General features: G+C 34.0%; 2 protein-coding genes and 1 long non-coding RNA gene across 3 annotated transcripts; 1 reads left to right on the top strand and 2 right to left on the bottom strand.

The window, feature by feature from the left end:
* Positions 1-1457: 1457 nt before the first annotated feature.
* On the bottom strand, positions 1458-3879 carry LOC145297893 (uncharacterized). Its single transcript, XM_080144225.1, has 2 exons — positions 1922-3879; positions 1458-1798 (listed from the first exon to the last, which is right to left on the bottom strand). The coding sequence occupies exons 1-2, from the start codon at positions 2368-2370 to the stop codon at positions 1483-1485; spliced, it is 765 nt and encodes a 254-aa protein (XP_080000351.1). The 5' UTR covers positions 2371-3879; the 3' UTR covers positions 1458-1482.
* A 1900-nt stretch (positions 3880-5779) lies between these two features.
* LOC145297787 (uncharacterized) lies at positions 5780-14772 on the bottom strand. Its single transcript, XR_013870325.1, has 3 exons — positions 14537-14772; positions 6695-6776; positions 5780-6399 (listed from the first exon to the last, which is right to left on the bottom strand). It is a non-coding gene; the product is annotated as an uncharacterized LOC145297787 (long non-coding RNA).
* Positions 14773-19434: 4662 nt separating this feature from the next.
* LOC145297894 (uncharacterized) lies at positions 19435-19776 on the top strand. Its single transcript, XM_080144226.1, has one exon. The coding sequence runs from the start codon at positions 19435-19437 to the stop codon at positions 19774-19776; it is 342 nt and encodes a 113-aa protein (XP_080000352.1).
* The last annotated feature ends 6578 nt before the right edge of the window (positions 19777-26354 follow it).

Here is a 26354-nt window from a genome sequence, read left to right on the forward strand (position 1 = left end):
GTATTTTATTTTTGCATATTCCATTGACCAAATCAATGTCCATTTTTCCTCCCTATTCCACTGAGTTTGGCCATATTCAGCAGTGTTAGATTTGGTAAAATCACTCACTGCTCCACTAAAAGCTTTCTTCTCAATTGACTCTTTGACATCTTTTGGGAGATATTTATGTATTTGCGATACAATTGAAAGTAAGTTCTTAGTTGTGGTTCTTGTTGTTTTTTCTTTTGGTAAGGGTGAATTTTTTATTTGAGCCTCGAATACTGTGTTTCTTTTCCTACCCCATTTTTCATATCTCTCTTTTTTTTATTTTTATTTTACTTCAGTAAGTATTAAGAAATCAAGGGGCTCCCTCCTGGAGCTAACTCTTGATTCTGTTAGGATTTAAATTTATATCCGAGGGCTCTTTTAAGAATAGATCCTGTTCCCTTTATGGCTGCTATTTGTATTTCGTTACAGCTTGGTCTTCCAGGGATTGCTTCTAAGTATTTATGAAGATTCTTTTTTATTAACCCAGTTGCTCCTATCACAACCGGTATAATGTTTATTTCTTTCAGAGACCATGTCGTTTTTAGATCATTTTTTAGGTCCTGATATTTTGTTATTTTTTCCCGTTCAGCTCTGTTAAGGCCAAAATCATTTGGGACTGTAACATCGATAATGAGCGCAGTTCTTTCAGGCTTGTTCCATATTACAATATCTGGCTTGATGGCCTTGTCTTTTATGTATCTCCCCGCCTGTATGTCTTTGTCATAGAACACGGTCACTTTTCCATTTGATGTTATCGGTGGTGGTTCATGTTCCCAGATGTTTGTCGCTCTGTTAAGCTGCATCTCTCCACAGATTTTCCAATGAAGGTACTTACATACTTTGTTGTGGCGGGCAGTGTAGAGGCCATCTGCCAATAGGATAGGACATGCAGACATTAGGTGGCTTGGGCTCTCAATTGCTGAGTGGCAAAACCGGCATTGGCCATTTGCTTGTAGGCCAGCCATTTTTTTGAATCCATTTGTGAGTAAGCCTTGGTCTTGACTGGCTACAATGAGTCTTTCCTCATCAAATGGAAGTCTCCCGCTCTTGAGCCATTGGAATGAAGCATCCCTGTCTATACATTCCTGTTTAAGCTCTTCCAGAAACTTTCCTGCTCTTTTATGCTGTTCCCATCCTTGCTTTCTTGTGTCTATTTCGATTTCGGTGTATTTCTTTCTCTTTTTTCTTGCAATCTGTGTTGCTGGATTATCATATACCTCGGCAGTATTTTCCAGTATGACACACCTCCAGTGTGTTTTAACATATGTCGTTTTAAATGACTAGTACTTGAAAATGCTGAGCTACACACGTCACAAAGATATGGTTTGTCACCAGTATGTGTTCTTATGTGTCTTTTTAAATAATAATTCCTTGAAAATGTCGAATCGCACAGCTCACAATGAAAGGGTTTTACTCCAGTATGTGTTTGTATATGAGTTTTTAAATTGGAATTGGTTATAAAAGCCCAACCACACACTTCACAAGAAACCCGTTTTTCACCCGTATGTGTTTGCTTGTTTTTTTTAAGGAATAACTTTCGGCAAACGCCCTGCCACACACGTCACAAGAAAAGGGTTTCTCTCCAGTGTGTGTTTGCATATGTCTTTTTATGTTATGACGACTTGAAATTTTCAGGATACAGACTTGACAAGAAAATGGCTTTTCTCCACTATGTATTCCACAATGCGTTTTTAGATTATCATTACTTGAAAATCTCAAACCACATACTTCACAAGAATAAGGTTTCTCTCCGGTGTGTGTTCGAATGTTTTTTTAAATTTGAATTTTCTGCAAACGATTTTCCACAAACCTCACATGAATAAGGCTTTTCTCCAGAATGTTTCAACATGTGTCTCTTTAGTTGCGGATTGCTTGGAAATGCTACTTCACATACATTACAAGAATAAGGTTTCTGCCCAGTATGTATATGTGTATTTTTAATTGACCCCTACTTAAAAACGCTGCTGAACACATTCCACAAGAATATGGTTTCTCTCCACTGTGCTTTAATAAATGTTTTTTTAAAATGACAATTATGTGAAAATCCAGTTCCACATATTTCACAAGAATAAGGTTTTTCTTCTGTGTGTGTTGGCAGGTGTATTTTAGTTGTGCACTACTTGAAAACCTTGTATCACACACTTTACAATTATATGGTTTCTCTCCAGTATGTGTTCGCACATGCAATTTTAGATGTGAATTCGGTGCAAAAGCTTTACCACAGACTTCACAAGAATATGGTTTTTCTCCTGTGTGTATTTGTGTATGTTTTTTTAATTCAGAATTTCTTGAAAATGTAGAGTTGCATATTGGACAGGAAAAAGGTTTCTCCACAAAATTCATTTTCCTATGATTAATTAAACTCCCACTGATTGAAAATACCAAGTTAGATGCATTAGATAAATATGGCTTTTCATTAGTGTTTGTTTTAGGTGCAGTTTTTTTTTTACTTATCTTTTGTAAATGTTATACCACAAACTTGCCAACCTGTTTGCATGGCTGATAAAATTTCTAGTGAAAATACCACACAAGGCTTTCAATTACAAACACAGTCCTAAATTTTATTTTCTCTAAACAGAATAGCAACAAAATGGATTTATTTTAGTTATTCAAAATCTCTCCCAGTAATTTTTAATTATGGACTAGCAGGAGATGGGGAATAATTTTGACTGATCATAAAATACATTTAAATATATTTTAATTTGTCCAGATTTCGTATATATTATTATAGAGTTGTGATTTCAAAAGTAAAAAAGTATTTGGGTGCCATCAGAATAGAATCGAAACCAAAAGCAAAACTTTAGACTTCAAAGCTGGCTACATTACTACTATACGATGTGACACGCATATGAACTGATTAAGAATAAATTAAGATGAATGTAGAAAATGTATAACAGTTTTTCTTCAATTCTGACCCATTTTTGATGCCTTAAAAACAATTTCAACCAACTAGAGTCATAAAAGAAGAGTCCATAAAAATCCGATCAGAGCGGCTTTTAGTTTCAAAAGAGAAAAATATAGAGACAGACAGACATAGTGCATTTTGTAAATTAGATTATTTGGAAATATATAGGTTACAAGAGTAAGGTTTCTGTCCAAAAGTATGTTTTTAACTGACCTCTACTTAAAAACGCTGCTAAGCACATTCCACACATGTGAATGTGTACTTTTAGTTGCATACTACTTGAAAACATTTTTATATGCTTTACAATTATATGGTTTCTATCCCTTTTCATTTTAATTTAGTCGTTCTCAGAAATCAAGCCCTAACCCAACTAGTCATAAAAGAAGAGTCCATAAAAATCCGATCATTTGAGGTGCCGCTCTGCAGTTTGTAGTTTCGAAAGAGAAAAATATGGAGACAAACAAACAGACATAGTGAGTTTTATAAATTAGATTACTTGAAAATATATAGGTTACAACAGTAAGGTTTCTGTCCAAAAGTATGGCTGATAAAATTTCTAGTGAAAATATCACACAAGGCTTTCAATTACAAAGTTTGTAGAAATATGATGTAACAGGCCTAAGCTTTATTTTCAGTGTTTTATCTCTAAACAGAATAGCAACAAAATGGATTTATTTCTGAATATCACAGATTTTTAAATATGATTGTTTATAACATGTAGTTGATTATCTCCCCATGAAGACAGAATTAGACGCAAGGTAGGTTTCAACGTTGGGGAAATCTAGGTTTTTAAAAAGAGGTGTTCTTGGATGCATACAAAAAATTTTCCCTTCATTGACTAAGATAGAAATGATAAAGTGTACTAACAGAACATATACTATAATTCACTTTGAGCCTAAAGGCGAACACCCATATACACTTTGTATATATATATAAATATATATATATATATACAAAGTGTATATGGGTGTTCGCCTTTAGGCTCAAAGTGAATTATAGTATATATATATATATCGGTGTATATTTCTTTATTTGTCAGTTTAATATGAGAAACATCGATATGCCAAGGCATAAGGAGTATCTATAACCCCTATGCCCACATTGAACTTACAAATAAATTAATATATAGCAACAGATATTTTTTCTTGTCTTTTCCGAAGTGGGATTTCATTATAAATGTACGAAAATGCTTCACTTACATTTTATTTCATTAGAAAAAAATTCTTTGATTTCATATTTAAAAATATCACTGAGTAGAATCGAAACCGCACATGCAATGTCTTAGTGTAATTATTTCCTTACTAAACAATTCATAAATTTATTAAGTCCTCTTTTAAAATCGCACTCATTTGAAAATTATAAAGGTTTCTGAGTTGGTAAAAATGTTGATTACATAATTTTCTATGATTCATTAAATTTTCACCGACTGAAAATTCTAAGCTAAATGTGTCAGATATGGTTTTTAATTTGTGTTATTTAATTATAATTTTTTGCAAATGTTATGTCGAAAACTTTTCAAGGAAAACATTGCTTTTCGCTGTGTGTTTGCATGGCTGGTTAAATTTCTAGCAAAAATATCACACACTTTAGAAGAATAAAACTTTCAATTACAAACATTGTAGAAATGTAAGGCAACACAATTCTAAAGTTTATCTTCAGTTTTGCTTCTACAGAATTTTATTAACCACAATACTATTTTCTGGTTTAACACTTGATGTACATTCGAAGTGGAGAGTCCTCCTGTCAAATGGATTTATACGCTCATCTTTATCTGTGGTAGGATGAAATATGCACTTGGTTTTCGAATTTTTTTCTCCCATGCCATCATATAAAAGATGTCTTTATGAAAGTCAATTGAATTTTAAATACTATCACGAATTTAAGTTTTGTTAGATGTGAAACTATTTTAAATACAATTTAGCAGAATGACTAGAGGCTTATGTACGAATAAGAATGTTTTTAATGTATTGTTTGAATTGAATAGATGTCAGCTCTACTACATCAAGCAAAAAACGTCTTGTTAGAACCACAGTAAACTATTTTCTTTGATCTTTATTAAAACCAAACAATAAACTTCTAAGAACATTTTCTGTGGAACAAGATCCCAATTTTCTATGGGATAATTGTCTGCAGGTCTAATGTCAGCAAAAACTTGATGAGCTGACCTATTAATAATAAAAGAATTTTTTCAAGAATTGTTTCCGTTCGTATTTTTTGGGTTGATGGGTTTGAAAATGATGTTATTATCAATACAAGATGGATTTATTGTTACAAAGGAATTGCAAATGGCAGAGATAATTGTGGAGAGGACAATTGGTTATCTTGGCTAATGAAGATCACGCCAATAGAAACCGAACCTAAGAAAGTCAAGAATTTTAGTAAAGGCAACGATCCTAGATTGAGGTGCGCCAGCAATGACGCCAAAGAAGTTCAAAACGAGGGATGCAGAATTACCAGGGATTTGGTATCAGCTGAGACTAACCGACATTTCAGACAATAAACAAAAAAGGCACGAAGGAATGTTCTGATGTCAACCATAGCAATAAAAAGAAAGGCAACCAGAGAACCACAGAGGAGCAGCAACTGAAGCAAGAGTGGACACATACTTCCATCACCCTGTGACCCCTTCCTTGCTGTCAGCATTGTCACTGGAGACTAAACAGTTACTTGTTATTAAAAGCACAAGAGACTTTTTCGTTTATGTCTGATTGCGAAGGCATGCCTAATTGTACAGATTCAAACAAATCCATGTCTAGCGATCTAGATCATGAATAACGCAACATTATAAATCGTTTGTTCGTTGGTTTTAACATTGTAAATTATGATATGAAGACAGAAACGATTCTCTTAATAGTCGTGTAAAGACTACATTTTGTATTATTAATTTTATTGATTTTGTTACATTAAAAAAATCGTCGCAAGCTTCATCTTTTTAATGTTCTGCTTTAATAAAAAAATATCGCTGTTTTGTGCGTCCTAAGTTATGGAAAAAATGAACAAATCTTTTAGTAAAAGAGAGTTGTCTCCCTCAACGCCTGTTTAGATACGTTCGGTTCAAAATCTGCACAAGAAATAAAATAAACGAACCAATTCAAGTTGCATAATTCTATAATTATTGTTTTCCTGCGGTAGGACGAAAGATTGTTTTCCTATGCTTCTCAAACCTTGAATAAAAGAAACTGGACTGAATTGATACTAAGTCACTTACTTTACTCAAATTTTATTTTTAAATATTTGTATATGCATTTTTAAGCAGTTGACTTTGGCAATGGTTGGTTAGACGCATCATTATTTGTTTGCATGTAGCTTGTTAAATATAATTTCTTTGCTAATGTAATTTATCCCTAGTGAAAAATGATAATGTACAAACATTGCAATAATAATGCTTCCCTTTCAATGAGAAATTATTTGAGTTGCTGATCCATTAACTCCGCAGAGATCAAGGTCAATTATCTTCCAATGGTTTGCTGTAAATAAAGAAGAAATATTAAATTACACAAAGAAAATGGGCATCGCAATGAATTTAACTTTCATCATTATAAACTAAACGATTTATGGATTAAATTAATATTATTAGTTAATCCCATTTAATATTTTATACTTTGTTAGAGGAAGAATATTTAAAGTGAAAAATAAATATAATAAAAATGAAGGTATTTGTGTGTTGTTTTCAATATTTAATCCTGTTATTTTTTATGCATTAAACAACAATTTATCCCTAGTAAAATGATAATTTACAAACATCATAATATTAATGCTTACCTTAAGGACGTGTATTTTAAAATGAGAAATTATTTGAGTTGCTGATCCACTAACTCCGCAAACATCAAGTTCAATTATTTTTCTGTGAATAGAGAAGAAATCTATATATAAAAGCGAAAATGTGTGTATGTATGTTTGCTTTTTGTGTATGTCCAAGAAAGGCTTGCAACTTCTTAAAACTTTTTATATCACATATAAATCATAATATCTCCGAGTTAACAATGGATCTCGCCTGTCTATTTAATTTGCTCCACTTCAGGAAGATAAATATTCAACAGTTTTCGCCCGCCGCTTGTGGATTAGGCTTTTATCCTATAATAAAAGCGATACTAATTCTGGCGGTATTTTTCTGGTCGCCATCGCCGGAAATGTCCGAAAACAATCAGCTTTGATCAATGTGGAAATATTTTCCTTATATCAGACAATTGCTATTCAAATTGGACAAGGGGAGCTGGTCCCCCCCCCCCAACATCTTTGGAAAATAAAAATACAAACCCCGCAGTCAAAGTTGACCTCATTAAGACATTAAAATGTGTACCTGCAAATTCTAAGTAATTAAATAAATCCAAACATGTTTCCGTTAGTATGTCACAGTGGCCCAAGGGTTAACGTCACGTTTTTTTTCATACTTTAATTTCCAACTTTGCCTCAAGGGTTCGATCCTCTTACTCACCTACCAAAACTTTTTTTATTTTATTTTTTTATTTAATGTAAAATGATCACCCACTTTACAACCAGTCAGTCTCAAAGCCATTCAAGTCATTCTCCAGATCATTCAAGTTGTTTTTGAAGGATTCCAGTTATTTTTTAAGCATTTAAGTCATTCTTAAGGTCATTCAATTCATCCTTAAGTTCATTGAAGTCATTCTAAGTCATTTACTTTTTATTTATTTAAGTCATTTCAGCCCATTTTTCGGTCATTTTAGTTTATCTTTAAGAATTTCATGTCAATCCTACATTCACGCATTCATTCATTACATGAGAGCATGCAACTAATGGCTAACGGCCTTGTTTTCTTAAAAGGATGAAGTGATGATAAGCAGGCTGTCACCCCGTACATCCATAAACCTATAAACTGTCTCTGTACATGCAAATAGACATGGAAAGCTTGTTTAGGGCAAGATAATAAGAAATGCTTATTCTGAGACACCTTAAAATTAGAGAATGGCACTTCGGCATTTCATGAACATTCTTTTACTGTTTTGTTTTGAATAAATGAACATATTCTATATCATTTGGATTATTTTGCCAACTATTCTCATATGAGATGGTTACCGATTTTTTTTTTTTTTGAGGAAGATTAAATCTGGACAGTACAGGGAAAGTTGTGCAGATGTTTCAATAATAATTGAAAGAATGGACAGGTAGATGTAGAACAGTTAACATAGCAGGTCCAGTTAACAAAGGAAAGCCAAGAACATGGCAGGAAGTGATAAAAAAGTCTTCAGAGAAAGAGGGATATATAAAGAGTTGGTCAGAGACCGGTTAGTTTGTAAGTCAATTTCTTAAAGCTTTCCAATACATGCCAGCACAAGATTAAATGAATAAGTGCACCATGCTGCAAAAAATATTGTGTTAACTTTTTATGTATTAAACATCAAATAATAATATATATATGTGTGTGTGTGTGTGTGTGTGTGTGTGTGTGTGTGTGTGAACTTAACTAATAAATACATATAGTTAATAAAAATATATATATAAAAAATAAATATATATATATAAAAAATAAAAATATATAAAAACAAATAAAATATTTTTGAATGACATCCACATTAATCTGACCACCAGACTTTTCACTTTGGGGATATATTTTAAGGTCATATCCAGGACCATGTATGTGCGTGTGTATTAAGACAATTTATCCCAAGTAAATTCTATAATCATTTAATAAAATCTATAAATACATTTCTAGTTATATATATATATATATTTATTTGTATTTTTATTAAAATGAGCCAATATACTTCTTATGACAATATATAATGTACCTACTTACAATGCCTCCCCACAGGACAGAGTTAGACATCAGGGTCGTTTTTTAATGTGGAGAAAAGGTACAAAAATAAAATTGTCTCAGTCGTGAAGGATTTCTCCTCCACCGAAAGAGAACAAGAAAATGAAGTGCAGCATCTGAAGAACAGATACTACACTTTGATCTTCACCAAAAGACCAAGAATGTAAATACACATAATTATAAGTATACATTTGTTTTCTTGTTATATATGTTTGGTTTGAGGTATATAGGAATGGGGTTGGAAGCTTGATTTAGATTGTCTAGTGGAAAGTTGTGATACTAATGTCATACTAATGTCATACTAATGTATCCATGTAAACATGTAAGGGTTTAATCATAGATAATTTTATATTTTATTTGAATAAAATTGATATAAAATATTCAGATATGTGGGTATGTCTTCTAGTTTCTATATGATGGTGGTTTCATTTGTGATGCTTAGAAATTGCGTTTTATCAGTGTGTTGTGATATGCGTCTGTCGTGGGAAAGTGACAGTGGATATTCTGAAGAAATGGTTTCAATCAGACATACGGGACAATGAAGTGACATCTTCTGACAAATTTGTAATATTGTCTATTCTTTTAATTTCACATTTTCTGCCAACAGTTTTTAAAATTTATATTTCTTTTTCAGAAAAGGTCATCAAAGCTGTGGTTGATTATGTGAGAAAATTGTCATCAATTAACAATTTAGATGCAATTGGATATTTTCAAGGAGGTACAAAGTCTTTGTTGATAACATTAATAATGCATTTATGTGTGTGTGTGTGTGTGTGTGTGTATGTATGTGAGGGGTACAAAATCAACAATTTTTTGTAAGATCACAAAATGTGAATGAAAAACGATTTGGGAATGGAGTGATATCTGCTAATGACTAATTGAGACACAGTTTTAGAATTGGATGCAAAAATTTTAATTAATCTGATCTGCTTGCTGTAGACCTAAGTGTGCATATTGTTTGGCCGATTGAACATTGAGAGAGGGAAGAAAGAGGAAGCAGAAAAGGCCTAGTGCATTACAAGTAGGTTAAATGTACATGAGACCTGTAAATGTGTTAGAGTAGGAAGAATAAATGACATGTTTAATGAGATTAATTTTCAGCTAGCAGATTTTGTTCTTTTTAATTCCTGTAATAAAATTGCAATTATAGTTTCTTTACTAACTTATGTAAGTCCCGTTAAGTTTGTTTGTTATAAGCGAAGTAAAAAAAGAAAACAACGTTAACACTTAAGCGGGGAAAAAACACAAAAAAAGCTTACGTAAGGCAAATGAACGATGAAAACAGAAAAACGAACACGTGAACAATGGCTTAAATAAGCCTGTTTCGATATTAAAATTAAAAAAATTGGTGGGTACCCGGGTGTTTTTGGGTGTGTGGTTGGGGGGGGGGGAATAAGCTAAGTAAAAAAAAAAAACCAGAAAAACGAACGTTATGTGAAAAATGGTTTAAATAACACTGGTTCAATATTTAAATTTAAAAAATTGAAAAAACAAAAAGAAGACATTTCACACCATGATTCAAACCCAAAACGTTTAGATAATGAACCAACGTGCTAATCAACTGACCTAAAGCGACGTACATGAAATTTGTTCAGTTTTTCAACTATTTAAAGTAAATCAGGTCATGACGTCATCTGGCGCATGCGTAGAACCGGTTGAGAGGGCCGTTTTGTTTCTGATTCTTTGCCTGCCTCCACTACTAAAAAATAGTTTGTTTCAAAGATGTGTTTAGTAGCGGAAGTTGATTTAAGAATGAAAACATGAAATCCTATCCTAATGAAATGAAACTTCTGTTTTTAGGCAAAATAAATTACTCTTCTAACTTACTTTTAAGTGATTATTCAAGTCGAAATTTGGTGCCCCCGAAACTATGAAGAATTTCTGTGATCTTATTCCAAGTTAACACCTATGCACTACTCGTGTTTTTTCGGGTGGAGGTGCAAAGATAGCATCATGATGTTCTCTTCTTTGAAGTCTCCAGAATCGCTCAAAGAGTCAAAAAAAAAAAGATGGTATAAATCTACTAAATAAATACCAGCTTCACATTTATCTGGGTATACATGCACTTATTGATCCGTGCTGAAATAATAATGTTATTATTTAAAAAGCCATTCTTAAAATGGGGAGGGGAGGGTGTTTTGTACCTATTCTGTACTTTAACCTTACAATTGAATAAAAAAAACATATCGTAAAAGTTTAATTAAACTTGCAAATACGATTTAAAAAAATAGCGCGGACCAGTAAGTGCATTAGCACCTTTATTTGTTTTTGTTAAAAAACAATATAAAATCAATTTGTGGTCCTATAAATTGAAATGAGCGTTCCCTAGTATCACAAAGAACCATTTTTTTCAATAAGATGCGCATTGTACAGGTTCATCCCTCCCCAAAACAGATTTAAAAACTTCCGAAAAACAAATAAATCGGTTTTGTTTCATTTTGCTAATAATTTGCTGCAAAATATAAGGTAGGGGGGGAATAAGAAAGCTAGGTTTCGTTTTGTTTCATATTTTCATTCCCGGTCCAATGTTTCGCTGACCTAATTCAGCTTTGAGACAAACTATTTTGTTGGACTGAATAACACCCACATGGTAAAGAACTAGTCAACATTACCAAAATCTTTTTGGTGCAAAAAAATTAAAAGACGTGGCCGCCAGCGATTAAGTCTTTGAATTAAGTTTCCGGTAAATGTTACCTTACACTACAACAGAACACCGACCACTCTAATTTGCACGCACCCCAACACCACCCCTGCCCCCCTCTCCCCAATGTAAACAGAACTTTTGTGAAATTCTAAACGGTATGCAACTTGGTTACTTATGGAAAAACGGTTAAACTGCAGAAGCACCTGTTAAACTACATAAGTTCTGTAATTGAATACCCCCCCAAAAAAAACGAAAAATATAAAATGTCTATTAAAATGAAAATAATTTTCTCACCTCAGATTTATATATCACAAATTGAAGATAAAAGATCAATACATAAAATAAGCTAATTTAAAACAACAAAAAAGAATAGTTTTGTGCAAATTTACCTGTAAAGTCAAAAGTTTAAAACCTTTTTTTAAAAAAAAACAATGTTGATTTTTATTTTTGAAAGTGAGACCTCACATTTTTTAAATTTTGTCCTAAGAAGATTGAATTTCCTGCTTCATTCAATGTTTTCTTTTTTTTGATTTGAAAAAAAAAATCACTCCATAAAGACGAAATAAAATTAAACTGCAGAAGCACCTGTTAAACTACAAAAGTTCTTTAGATTCCTACATGATGTGAGAAGAGCCTTCACTACACTCGTTTGCATGTAAGAAAAACACTACCGAAGGCGGTGAAATAGCACAAAACAGTTCTAGGGGTTCATAGCATACAAACACTAAATTTGCGACGAGTTTCAGATTCGTTGTCAGCGACCTCGAGTGCCCCTAAAAAACAAATTAGTGTGATTGGTGTTCTGTTGTAGTATAAGGTAACATTTACCAATTTCCATTTTCAAGACTTAAAAATAAATTGCAGTAAAATTTTATTTAGACTTTTTTTTCAGATAATTATACATATGCATTTTATAAAACAATTATTAAATAAAACGTTTTATTTATTCTTTTTTGGTGCTTCTACAGGAATTGAACCTGTGGGAACATGATGAGAATTAGCAGCAAACCAGATGTTAATGCATCCACCATGAGAAACAAAATGAAAAATTGTCTTTTGCACATGGCTCCGCGCATCGCTTCCGTTTGGGAAGAAAAAAAATAAGATAACCACAAAATAATTATCGACCAATGGCAGAGCTCTGTGCCTAAAATTAACACCTCAAATATCACAGTCACTGGGAGCCGGTGTGCCACTATAAGATGAGGGAACCAAAAAGTGGGAAGAGGAGATTCGCCCTGCTGCGTCAGTGAACGCACGGACAGATTCTCCCACCCGACCTAAAGAGATGAAGAAGAAAAAGAAATAAGCCGACTATGCTCTTATGTTATGGGCCAAACGCCTTCAATTCTAAACAATGCCTAATTCACACAAACCAAAGAAGAGAGGAGGAAAAAGACGAAGACGCCGAGCTGCTAGCTGCTGATGAAGAAAAAGTCACTCGCTTTCCAGTTACAAGCCAGGACACGCATCACCGACAGCAGGATGACCGGCCTACCCTAACCTTCTCCATCGTGAAAAAGATAAGGTACATTTTACGAACATTCATTCCTTGTCAATTAATACATACCTACAAACAGTTTACGAACATTCATTCCTTGTCAATTCATACATACTTACAAACAGTTTACGAACATTCATTCCTTGTCAATTCATACATACCTACAAACAGTTTACGAACATTCATTCCTTGTCAATTCATACATACCTACAAACAGTTTACGAACATTCATTCCTTGTCAATTCATACATACTTACAAACAGTTTACGAACATTCATTCCTTGTCAATTCATACATACCTACAAACAGTTTATGAACATTCATTCCTTGTCAATTCATACATACCTACAAACAGTTTACGAACATTCATTCCTTGTCAATTCATACATACCTACAAACAGTTTACGAACATTCATTCCTTGTCAATTCATACATACCTACAAACAGTTTACGAACATTCATTCCTTGTCAATTCATACATACCTACAAACAGTTTACGAACATTCATTCCTTGTCAATTCATACATACCTACAAACAGTTTACGAACATTCATTCCTTGTCAATTCATACATACCTACAAACATTTTACAAACATTCATTCCTTGTCAATTCATACATACCTATAAACATTTTACGAACATTCATCTCCTTTGTTAAATCACATTCCATCCTACGAACACTTTGCCTCTCCTAATACAAATTGTTGGTAGTAAATAAATTCGGTTCTCAACCTTCAATATTCGTCTGTCTTTAATTATATGGAGTCAGAATCTACACTCTTCCAACGTTGTTCATTTCATGTATTCTTGGTTGTGGCGTCTATGGCATCCTTTCCTACCCCTAATCCTTTTTTTTATAAATACCGAGGCCATAAACCTAACCAGTACTTAAAATAAATAAAATTAAATAAATAAAAACAAAACTCAAACATTATAAAGCAAAAATGGGCGTTGTTTTACAATTTGTCACTGTGCAAAGGGAGACAACTCTCGTTTACTAAGAGATTCGTTCATTTTTTTTTCATCTCATAATTTAGGACGTTCGATCTGACGATGTATATATTTTTTTTATTAAATAAAAACATAATAAAAGAAAGCTGCGACGTTTTTTTTAATGCAACAAACTTGATAACATTAATAATACAAAATGTAGTCTATTATTAAGAGAAAAATCAACGATATTTTTATTGGATAAAAACATTTTAAAAAGAAGCTGCAGCAACTTTTTTAAAACATTGAATCGAGTGTCCTAAATTATGAGATAAAAAATAAATAAATGAATGAATAAATAAAATAAATAAATGAATGAATAAACAAATAAATAAAATAAATAAATGAATGAATAAATAAAATAAATAATAAATAAATGAATAAATAAATAAATACAATAAATAATAAATGTATGAATAAATAAATAAATGAATAAATAAATGAATCTCTTAGTAAAATGATAACAAATTGTAAAACAGCGCCCAAAAATGTGGGAGGGATTTTAAAGTTTTTTTGTTTGTTTTTCGTCCTGCCGACAGAATCGTAGAAAGGCTTTCCGAAGTCTTTGTCAAGGCAGAGGGGTGCTGATCTTGAAGAAAGCCAAATTGTCTTACCATGAAGCAGAATGGACTGAAACTTAATTCCTGAAAATACGAAAAATGAACAGGATATATAGTTGTAAATTATACTTACATTTCTTTTCGTAAGGTTTACGTTGACAGGATGGTTTTTTCTTTTTTCATAGAAAAACGGGGAAAAAGATACTATTAAAAAAAAAGACAAAATGTTTTATAATAAAAATTTCTTTATATTTTAATAATTTCGTTTCGACTATTTATATCTGTGGTAGATCGTATGATGGTTACGAATTGATCTGAGGACAGGAATAATCATTTAATTTTCGCTATTGCCCACAATGCAATTGGCGGTATTTATATCCGCCGGTGTACATAGAATACGTGTATACCTTGAAATTTAACACACACGTTCCGTTCGCTATTTGGTTGTTTTGTTTTTACCGCATATCAACGCTTTTCCGGTTATTTAATACTGTAACCAATAATAAGTCTCGCCCGATCCATGCTTAACAAGAATTCCCGAGAATTCGAGTATAAATTATGTAGGAGTATCAATAAATTTTTATGCTTCAAGTATTTTAACGTTTAGTGCATATAAGTCAGAAAGCTGATATCTTTAGACAGCTTTATTTGGTAACACTAATTCAAGATTGAAATATTTTTATTAAGTATATTGTAGCAACTGCTATGCCCGGCCGGAATATATCCCCCGCAGGAACATTTCATAGCAATCACTGCTTCAACGCTCACGCACTTGACCCTTACCCCTGATCTTAAATGGAACACGTACATCAAATCTGTTGCCAAGACCGCTGGAAAATGGTGAGATCCTTCTATCGATCCAGTAGATATCTCACTGCTGATGCAATTCTCTATTTATATAAGAGCCAGGTACGTCCAAGGATGGAATACTGTTGCCACATCTGGGCAGGAGCTGCTAGAAAGGACTTGTCCTGCCTTGAGAGAGTTCAAAATAGACTTCATAGCCTCGTAGGAGATATCCTTTTCTCTTCCCTGCACCCTCTGTCTCACAGAAGAGATGTTGCGAGTTTGCCTCTGCTGTATCGTTATTTTCATGGAAAGTGTTCGACTGAACTGCAGTCTATGGTCACTCCCTCGCCAAACTTTCACAAGAAACACTCGTCTAGCTGAAAACACTATCAATAATTCCCCCAACTCGTTATTTGTGCCTAAGCCTAAACGAAGATTCCATGAACAAAGCTTTTTTTTTAAAACTGCACGCCTGTGGAATTGTCTTCCTTTTTCCTGCTTTCCGGCTGACTGCAATATGGTTGTCTTCAAGTCTAATGTAAACAAGTTCTTGATGAACCGTCCCACTTGTTAACAAATTTACCGAATTTCCATTACTAACGATTACTATATTGTCCAAGTTCTACTGCACACTCTTTAACCCTTATCCTCGAGTGGCCTCTTGGCCTTGATTAGTAGTGATGCCTATGTAAAAAAAATAAATAAAATAAAATAAAAAAATAAAAAACACGTAGGTACATGATGTCGTGATGGGACCACAAGCATACATAAAACAAATGGAACTATGTTATGCTCCCTCACGTAGAAATACAGTGAACATGAACAGGCGAGAATGTTCGAGAAGACCAGCTCAGCTCCAGTGTCCACCAACTTCCAGCTACCTACTCCAGTGGGTGTGTCAGAACTTTTGGGGGAATTTTTGACATGCTTAACACAAAACTGTGAATAAGATATACAAAACTCGTAATTTCTCTTTTTAAAGTGGTTTGTTTAATTTCTTTATGAAATATACTTCCAAAATAAACTATTAATTTTTTTTTTTAAATAATAGAAATAGTATTTTTTAGTTTTAAAAAAACAGTGTTTACAAAGTGCCTGCGAGCGCTCATACAGCCATTTTTATTTACATAATGAAATGAATTGAATTTTACGAGTGAATTTTTTTTCAATTTAAAAATCTATCAAAATTTTTCTATTGGTTCAATTTTTACAATATTTGCAGGATTAATGCGAAATTTTATGCTTTTTCCTATAAACTGGATATAATATTCTAGACAAACGTTTTTTTTTAAATTCACCCTCCCTATTTTTAAATGTCTATTAAAATGAAAATAATTTTCTCACCTCAGATTTATATATCAAAAATTGAAGATAAAAGATCAATAAATAAAATAAGCTAATTTAAAACAACAAAAAAGAATAGTTTTGTGCAAAGTTTAAAACCTTTTTTAAAAACCATGTTGATTTTTATTTTTGAAAATGAAACCTCACATTTGTTAAGTTTTGTCCTGAAAAGATTGAATTTCCTGCTTCATTCAATGGTTTCTTTTTTTAGATTAAAAAAAAAATCACTCCATAAAGACGAAATAAAATATATTAAATAAAAACTCATGTATTTCTTTAAGAGAAAAAAAATAAAAAATAAAAAATCGGTCGAGTGGAATTTTTTTTATCGGCAAAAACTGATAAGTGAAATGGGATCATATTTTTACCTACGATAGCCCATATGACTAATTTTGTTTACAGCCAGCAATAGAAAGGGAAATTAATTCTGGTTCTTACAGGTCACCTTAGTTATTAACTCGAATAAAAGGAGACATTTGTCTCCCTTTATTACATTTTTGAAACATCTGATGTTGTGCTATTTTTTAATCCTTGCTTAAAAAGTATTTTATTTGAAAAGGACATCGAATATAAAATATAAATATGGATAAATTCCTAACAATGACGAATGGAAGTACCCATTGATTAGTATTTTTTATAGGTAAGTGATTTTTTGCAATTTATATATATATATATATATATATATATATATATATATATATATATATATTCGAAGTAAGTTAAAATTCATTGATTTTCTTGAAATATTTTTTTAAAGAAAAACGATTTAAAAAAAACCCATTGATTAGTATTTTTTATAGGTAAGTGATTTTTTTGCAATTTATATATATATATATATATATATATAAATATATATATATATATATATATATATATATAAATATATATATATATATATATATATATATATTCGAAGTAAGTCAAAATTCATTGATTTTCTTGAAATATTTTTTTAAAGAAAACCGATTTAAAAAAAAAACAAATGTTACATATTTTTCTATTAAACCTGATATTATTTAAAAATTTGGTCTTTGCTCCTTTTATTGAAAAAAAATTAGGGCTTGATTTACATTTCTCAAGTAGTTATGAGCTTCGAAAAATAGTAAGTCTAAATATTCAAGTTTTCATCACACATTTTAATGGCGATTTTCTGACGCTGCTACTGTTTCAGTGCCAACCGAGACTCTAAGAAAGCAACCCTTGTTATGGACGTGGACCAGAAGCAGAGATGCGTCAGTGAATTTTCTCCATGCAGAAAAATGTCAGCACAGTTAGGAAACGGATTTTTTTTTTATTTCAGAGTCATGACAGAGTGATATTCGCTCCGAACACCCATGTACAACCACCACACCATCGCTGGCAAAAGGGCATTGAGAATGATGGTGACGGTGACTATGTAGAAAAATAAATTCATGAGCACAAAAGTATGATCTCATTATTTATTAAATCAAATTGTTACTACTTTTGTTTGATCTTGTTTCAATGGCAACTATCTTAAAGCTGAAAAGTTATATATATATATATATATATATATATATATATATATATATATATATATATATATATATAAGTGAACGTGTCTGTGTCTGTGTGTCTGTGTGTGTTTATGTACATTTCCCTAGGCAATAACTGTTGATATATATTCAATTGCTATAGGGTTATCTGCCCCTTTCCAAAACCTTTTTACTGTGGGGATTCTCTCCCCTTTTATTGTAACTCTTCGGTTCTCAATGTTGTAAATAAAATGCACACACATTGTGTGCGTCTTAGTATTTCGTCAAACAAAATGTGTTCATAGTAATTTTTAAAACTTTTCTGGATGTCGCAGGCTCCGGTGATGAGGTATGTGTCCCCACATTTTTATTAAATGACTTCCACTCATTTTTCAACATTGGTTATGGCCCAGTCTACATGATAACGTCTTGAAAATAATAGTGAAGCAAACATGTGTGGTAATTTTTCGCCATCTTGGATTTTTTTTTTCTTGTCGTCGAAGTTTTGTATTGTTTTTTTTTTTCTTTTAAGTTAAATAACAATGGAAACAAAACTAAGCAACTTGGTTCCACTAAATGGTTCAAACTATAATACCTGGAAGGTCCAATGCAAAATGGCATTAATTAAGGATGGACTATGGAATATAGTTAATGAAACAGAAATTGTTCCGGACAAACGAAATGAGCCAGCATCCCACGTGAAATATTTATCGAGAAGAGACCGGGCTTTAGCGACTATTGTGCTCTCAGTAGAAACCTCACTACTGTATTTAATTGGAGACCCTGACGACCCTGCAGTTGCGTGGAAGAAATTGGCAGACCAATTTCAAAAGAAAACGTGGGCAAATAAACTAGCGCTGAGAAGAAAATTATACTCCCTTAGATTAAAAGACGGCGACTCTGTCCATGAACACATAAAGACTATGATGGAATTATTTGACGAATTGGCTGTCATTGGCGATTCCATTGACGAGGAGGTTAGAGTTGTTCACCTACTCTCCCAGACGATTATAATATGTTGGTAACAGCACTTGAAGCAAGTCAGGACGTTCCTAAATGGGTGTTAGTGACTGAACGATTGTTGCATGAAGAAAGCAAAATTAAAGAGAGGGAAATTAACAGTACGGAATTGAAAGCCATGACATCAAAACATCATGTCAACAAACGGGGACCTAAATGTTTTCACTGTGGAAAAAATGGACATATTAAACGTGACTGCCGTTTACTTGAAACAAAGAATGTTAAGTCGAACCCTCCAAGAAAGAAAGTTTTCTTTACTAAGAAAATACAGGACAACTCCAGCGACTCTGGTGAGGGTGAGTGTATTGGACTTTTTACACATCATGCATTATTGTCTAATGGAAAAAGGAGTGACTGGATTGTGGACTCTGGAGCCACATGTCATATGTGTAGTGATATTGAAAAATTTTCTAACTTTCGGAAATTGGATGTAGCTGAGGAAAGAACCCTTGGTGATGGATTCTCAGCTGAGGCAATAGGAACAGGAACAATAGAGCTAAAAGTGGGTGTACCGGATGGGAAACACCAGAAATGCAGGTTGTATGAGACCTTATATGTTCCTAAATTGTCCTACAATCTTTTGAGTGTGTCCAGAGCCACTAAATCTGGAAAAACCTGTATCTTCAGTGACTCAAATTGTCAATTTTTAGATAACAAGCAAAAGGTGGTGGCTACAGGTTCCAAAATTAGGAACCTTTATTATTTAAACTGTTCTGAATATAAATGAATCAACCCATGCAGCAAACTCCTGTTTAGATGGTAACACGAAGGAGGAGATTTGGCATAGACGCTTTGGCCACCTTGGAGAAAAGAACTTGCAAAAACTAGTAAAGGACCAACTAGTTACTGGCCTTGACTATAATATAAACAAGGAAATTACGTTTTGTGAGCCTTGCTTGGATGGAAAACATCATCGTTCATCGTTTCCAAAATCTGGAGGAAAGTGAGCAACTCAGCTTCTTGAAATTGTGCATACCGATGTTTGTGGAAGGATAGAGGCAAAATCGGTTGGTAGTGCCGAATATTTTGTCACGTTCATTGATGACAAATCCAGATTTGTGTGGATATATGTGCTCAAAAACAAACGAGATGTCCCCCAAAAATTCAGTGAATGGAAAACTATGGTGGAAAAGTTCACTGGTAAAAATATAAAGGTTTTACGAACTGACAATGGAGGAGAGTATACTTCAAAAGAATTTGAAAACTACCTGAAGAAGGAGGGGATTAAGCACGAGTATACTGTTCCAAAAACGCCAGAACAAAATGGTGTTGCAGAGAGGATGAACCGAACATTGGTGGAGATGGTTCGATCAATGCTATCGGATTCTAAGCTGCCTATGAAATTTTGGGCTGAGGCATTATCAACGGCTTCGTATATTAGAAATCGGAGCCCAACAAATGCAGTAGAAGGTATGACACCATATGAAGTGCTGAAGGGACGTAAGCCTAATGTGAAACACCTACACATTTTTGGATGTGATGCTTTTGTCCGTGTACCGAAGGATGAAAGATTCAAAATGGACTCAAAAGCAAAGAAGTGCAAATTCCTTGGTTACAGGATTGGTATAAAAGGGTATCGACTCTTTGATACGAGAAAATCCAGAGTGTTCCATAGCAGAGATGTCATCTTCAATGAATCAGGTTCAATAGCTGAACAGGAGAAAGAAGAAATTGTAAAACCATCTCTGGTAGAAATTGGACACCGAGATAGCTCCGATGATGAAGACAACCCACAAGAGCTAACAGGACCTCGAAGATCATCAAGGCTAAAGAAAACCCCAGATCCGTATGGCGAATGGGTTTACATGGCTCATAACATAAATGACCCATTAACCATGAAGGAACACTTTCTGGTCCTGAAAAGAATAAATAGTTGAAGGCAATGAATAACGAAATTTCTTCCTTACATTCTAATACAGTATGGGACCTGACGGAATTGCCCAGTGGACGAAAAACTATTGGTAGCAAGTGGGTGTTCAAGCGAAAATACGATGCTGATGGTAATATGGAACACTATAAAGCTCGACTTGTAGCTCAAGGTTTTCTTCAGAAGCAAGGAATCGATTATGACGAGACTTTCTGCCCAGTTGTGAGATTTGAATCGGTGCGAACAGTTATTGCACTAGCAGCACAGCATGATCTGAAGCTGCATCAATTGGACATAGCCACTGCTCTCCTGAATGGAGAGCTGAAGGAGGAAATCTACATGAGGCAGCCAGAGGGTTTCAAAGTTAAAGGCAAGGAACATCTTGTCTGTAAATTGAAGCAAAGTATTTATGGCTTGAAGCAGTCCCCAAGATGTTGGAATGAAGCACTGCATGGTCAGCTGAAGAAGATGGACTCCAAACAGTTGGAAAGTGATCCTTGCATCTACATAAAATCTTCAGGAGGAGACATTTTCATAACAGCTGTTTATGTTGATGACATCATTGTGGCATGTAAATCCACAAGTTTTATTGAAGATTTCATGAAAGCGATATCAAAGATTTTCAAAATAAAAGATTTGGGAAAACTACACCATTTTTGGGGTGTGAAGATTATTTATCCCGAAGCCGGAAAAATATGGATTGGACAGCCTACATACACAGCAGATGTCTTGAGAAAGTTCCAGATGGAGAATTCCAAACCTGTGTCTACTCCAATTGATCCCGGAACAAAATTGATGAAGGCAACGGAAACAAGTAAACTGGTCAACAAAGAGTTGTATCAGTCTGCAGTTGGGAGCCTATTGTACCTATCGACAAGTACACAACCGGATATTGCTCATGCCGTTGGAAATGTTTCGAGATTCTGCTCTCAACCTACAATGGAACACTGGAAGGCTGTGAAACATATCCTCCGGTACTTAAACGGTACACAAGGATATGGTTTACTTTATGACAAGAAGAAAGCCACCAATCTCCTGGGGTACTCCGATGCTGACTGGGCTGGTAATTTGGATGATCGCAGATCAACATCTCGATATGTTTTTAAGCTGAGTAGTGCGGCAGTCAGCTGGAGAAGCAAAAGGCAAACCGAAGCTGAGTACATAGCATTGGCAAGTACAGCACAGGAGGCTGTTTGGATGCAGAATCTTCAAAGTGCCTTGCTAGGATCTCCAGTAACACCAACCCTTATATATGAGGACAACCAGTCAACCATATGTATGGCAAGGAGTCCACAGTATCATGGAAGGGGCAAACATGTGGACATAAAGTTCCACTATGTTCGAGAACTGGTCGAGCGGGAAACTGTTAAGCTCGAATACTGTCCAAGTAAAGAGATGGTAGCCGACCTGCTAACTAAAGGACTTGGAAGCACACAGTTTGTAAGGCTCAGGGAACTTTTGGGACTCCATAAACTATAATGCAGACTGTCAGCAATTGAGGAGGAGTGTTGATATATATTCAATTGCTATAGGGTTATCTGCCCCTTTCCAAAACCTTTTTACTGTGGGGATTCTCTCCCCTTTTATTGTAACTCTTCGGTTCTCAATGTTGTAAATAAAATACACACACATTGTGTGCATCTTAGTATTTCGTCAAACAAAATGTGTTCATAGTAATTTTTAAAACTTTTCTGGATGTCGCAGGCTCCGGTGATGAGGTATGTGTCCCCACATTTTTATTAAATGACTTCCACTCATTTTTCAACAATAACTCTGTCAATTTTAAGTCTACAGACTCTAAATTTGATATACAGGGTACTGAGATTTGGGGAAATCTTTGTAATCCGTTTTCGGACAGAAATTTGGCTGTTAAGGAGTCAAAGTTCAATGATTTTACCTTTGAGAACTCTACGAAACTCCTTCGACAATTTTGGGTATAAATAATTGAAATTTTAGATATAGGTTCCTTGGACATGGATCTAACTTAATAACTTGATTTTAACTCAAAGCAATAAATATTAAGGGGTCATAATAGGGGTCAAAATTTAAAAAATTGACCGTTATTTTTTTTTTTTTGCTCAACATACACATCCAAACACCCGGACAACACCAGGTTGAAATACTAGTGTGTATATATATATATATATATATATATATATATATATATATATATATATATATATAAATATAGTGGCCTAGCATCAGTTTTTGCCATGTGGGGCGGTCATAAAATCCCCCCCGTGCTGACATATAATTACCTGCTTTGTCCCCCCCCCCCCGCTGGCATATAATTACATATTTTGTCCCCCTTCCTATTGACATATAATTACATGCTTTGCTCCCACTCCTGCTAGCATATGATTACCTCTTTTGGCCACCCACCCCCACTGCTGGCATATGAAAACCTGTTAAAACCTTCAAAATTCCAAAAAGCCCTCAAAATATTTATTTTCATTAAACTAATGTTTACACAATTCCCCCTTTTTCATAATTTTAATTTAATTTAACAATTTCTTTTCAATAATTTGAATAATAATAAGTATGTAAACATTAATCTAAACGTTAATATGGAACAAAAGAAACCAAATATTTTTTTCAAAACAAAAACGTATGATTTAAATTATAAAAAAAATGTTAAATTAAGTTAATTAACTACACAAACAAATATAATAATAAATTTAAATCCAAACAGTTGGACACCTGAAAATGTTATGAAATGATAAAATCATTTTTATTTACTTTTTTTTGTTGTTAAAGTCCGAATTTTCGCCAAAAAACATGGCTGTATCAAGGAGAGGATATTCCAATGTAGTGTTCTTTTCCTTTTCTTCATAATGTTATAATTAAGAGGTCGAGCCTCTTGAAGAAAAAAAAAACCTTTTGTATCTGTGATTTTTGAATTCCTTGTGTGTAATTGTTCGGTTTAATCGCAAAATTTAAGAAATGGAAAGTCATACATTTTAGAAAACATTTTTTTATAAATTTAAATGAGAACATTTGAAATTTGAATTCCAAAATTTAAATGAGAGCATTTGAAAACATGAAAAGGTTAAGAAATGATAAAATTATCTAAAACTACTCTGCCGTAACAACATAAAACATGGAACCTCAGTGCCATACTCGCCTCATCAAAATGGAACGGCTGAAAGAAACTGGTGAACTCATACTTATCAAGTATGCACATTTTCGGTTCGCCTTGCTATGCCTACTGCAACATAAAAAGAAAGCTAGACCCAAGGTGCCAGAGAGGAATCTTCGTTGGATATGATAGAAACAGCCCAACATATCTTATCTACCACCCAGAAAACGGGAAAGTGTGTAAACACAGACTGGTAAAATTCACCAACAATACCAGCGACCAACACATTCAAACACAAACCCACTCATCAAGCGATAATGATGCAAATTTTCCCCCAAGAAACGTAATAAAAAATTTAAAGTCAAGGGAAAACCCTGAACGGTCCAATACCGACAAACAAACCGAGTCTACAGTAGAAACTAGCTGTACGCAAAGATACCCGATGCGCAAGCACAAATTGCCCAGCTACCTAGAAGACTATGTGACAGTAGTCCAGGATGAGAGCGGCCACGCATTAATCGACACTGACTACTGCTACAAGGCTGCACACGGCATACCCCGCACTTACAGAGAAGCTGTGACTTCCCCAGAGACACACCACTGGATTCAAGTGATGCGGGAGGAAATTGACTCTTTAAAGGAAAACAATGTATACCATCTTTTTTTTTTTTATTACATTTTCACCCCAAACAAGGCACATTGCCACTTTGGTGTAGGGGGCTACTATCAGGGGCAGCAACTACTGGGGCACTATGTTGGGATTTGGGCAGCAAGATATCGGTTCGAGTTGCACTTGAATAACACCCTTACCCAAAGGCAGAACGACAGTAAGCAGTAGATGAGTGTATAAAATCAAAGAAAACGCAGACGGGTCCCCTAAATACAAGGCCAGGTTCGTCGCAAAAGGGTACAACCAAACTAAGGGAGTAGACCCACACCGAGAACACGCTCAAAATATTCGGTGACAGTCAAAGCACTATAGCGCTTTCTAAGGACCCCATTCATTGGCAGAGATGTAAACACATCGACATTAAGTACCATTTTATCAGAAAAGCTATGAATAATAACAAAATACAATTAATTTACTGTCTCACAGTAGACATGATCGCCGACATCATGACAAAACCTCCAACCTGTACGAAGCTGGAGAAGTTTAAAAAGTTTTTATTCAGACCCTAAACTGATACTAATCTGCTCTCACATATCTTTGTTTTTGTAAAGAAAAAAAAAAATAAATAAAATAAATAAATAATATGCTGTGAGCAAGGGGGTGTTGAAAGTAAGTACGATAATTCTTATAGACCTTTTTATGATTGCCTCCCTTTTACGTTGTAATCCCATAATCCTTTTTTTCACTCCCCGCTTCCTCTTCCTGTCTCAAATAAAATATACTTCTCTTTATACCCGTCACATGCGTGTTCATGTCCTCTTTCAAGTCTTTGTTCCAGTTCCTTTTCTCTTTTCACTGAAATGCAACTCGCATTAGAAAAACATATTTACTTGCAAGATTGTGAACTTGTTGAAATCTGCAAAATATTTCTTCAGTCAACCTATGACAGACAGCATTTCCCATCTCAACTCAGTATGAAACCCCAGTACTGCATCAGTCAATCGTTCACAACCCATTCGTTTCTTTTTGTGGATACGATGCCGCATTTCAGAGCAGAGTTTTTTACTCGTCTATTGCAGTATTCACCATCTTTTCTCTATTCTGAAGAAGGCAATCCCTCAACGCAGTCAGCCTGACAGAACTTTGTTGCAGATCCAGCCCCTTTTCTTGAAGATATTCTGGGCATCATTGATTTCTGGGAGAATAGTTTTCCAAAGACTCAGAAATAAAAGAAATGGAAACGATAATACTCTCTCACTCTCTCAGGCCTTAGGATACTGGCTTGTAACGTAGCATTTTCAGACAGCTTACAAATGTCTATACATCTTTGTAAATCCAGCTGTCTTATTTTAAGTAACTCAGCTTGTGTCTGAGGGTTACGTATTCCCAGCACTACTTGATCTCTGAGTACTGAGGAAACGCAATTGTCACAAAAATTGCATGTTTTTACTAACGTTCGAAGTGCCGTAATAAAAGATTCTACGGTCTCCGTTTCTCCTTGCTTTCTCATGTGAAAAACATAACGCTCGTAAGTTTCATTTGTTTCCCCTATAGCATATTTATCAAACGCCTGAATAATTTCCGTAGGTGTTCTTTCATCTTCAGGCATTGAAAAGTGAAACCCGTAGTACACTTTCAAAGCATCATCCCCTAATGTATGAAGCAAAAGTGCAGTTTGATATTGTATCGACTGGGTTGTCAGATACATAATAATAGCATAATTATGCCATTTCAGCTTAAATAGCTTCC

The sequence above is a fragment of the Euprymna scolopes genome, chromosome 18 (genome assembly GCF_053919585.1).
Source record: "Euprymna scolopes isolate OS-2025 chromosome 18, ASM5391958v1, whole genome shotgun sequence".
Classification (NCBI taxonomy): Eukaryota; Metazoa; Mollusca; class Cephalopoda; order Sepiida; family Sepiolidae; genus Euprymna; species Euprymna scolopes.

Coding starts and splice junctions, on each gene's coding strand:
- LOC145297893 (XM_080144225.1), bottom strand. CDS start 2,370: ATGAATTTTGTGGAGAAACCTTTTTCCTGTCCAATATGCAACTCTACA. Junction 1,799..1,921: donor AGAAACCTTATTCTTGTAAT/GTATGTGAAGTA, acceptor TCAAATTTAAAA/AAACATTCGAACACACACCG.
- LOC145297894 (XM_080144226.1), top strand. CDS start 19,435: ATGTGTAGTGATATTGAAAAATTTTCTAACTTTCGGAAATTGGATGTA.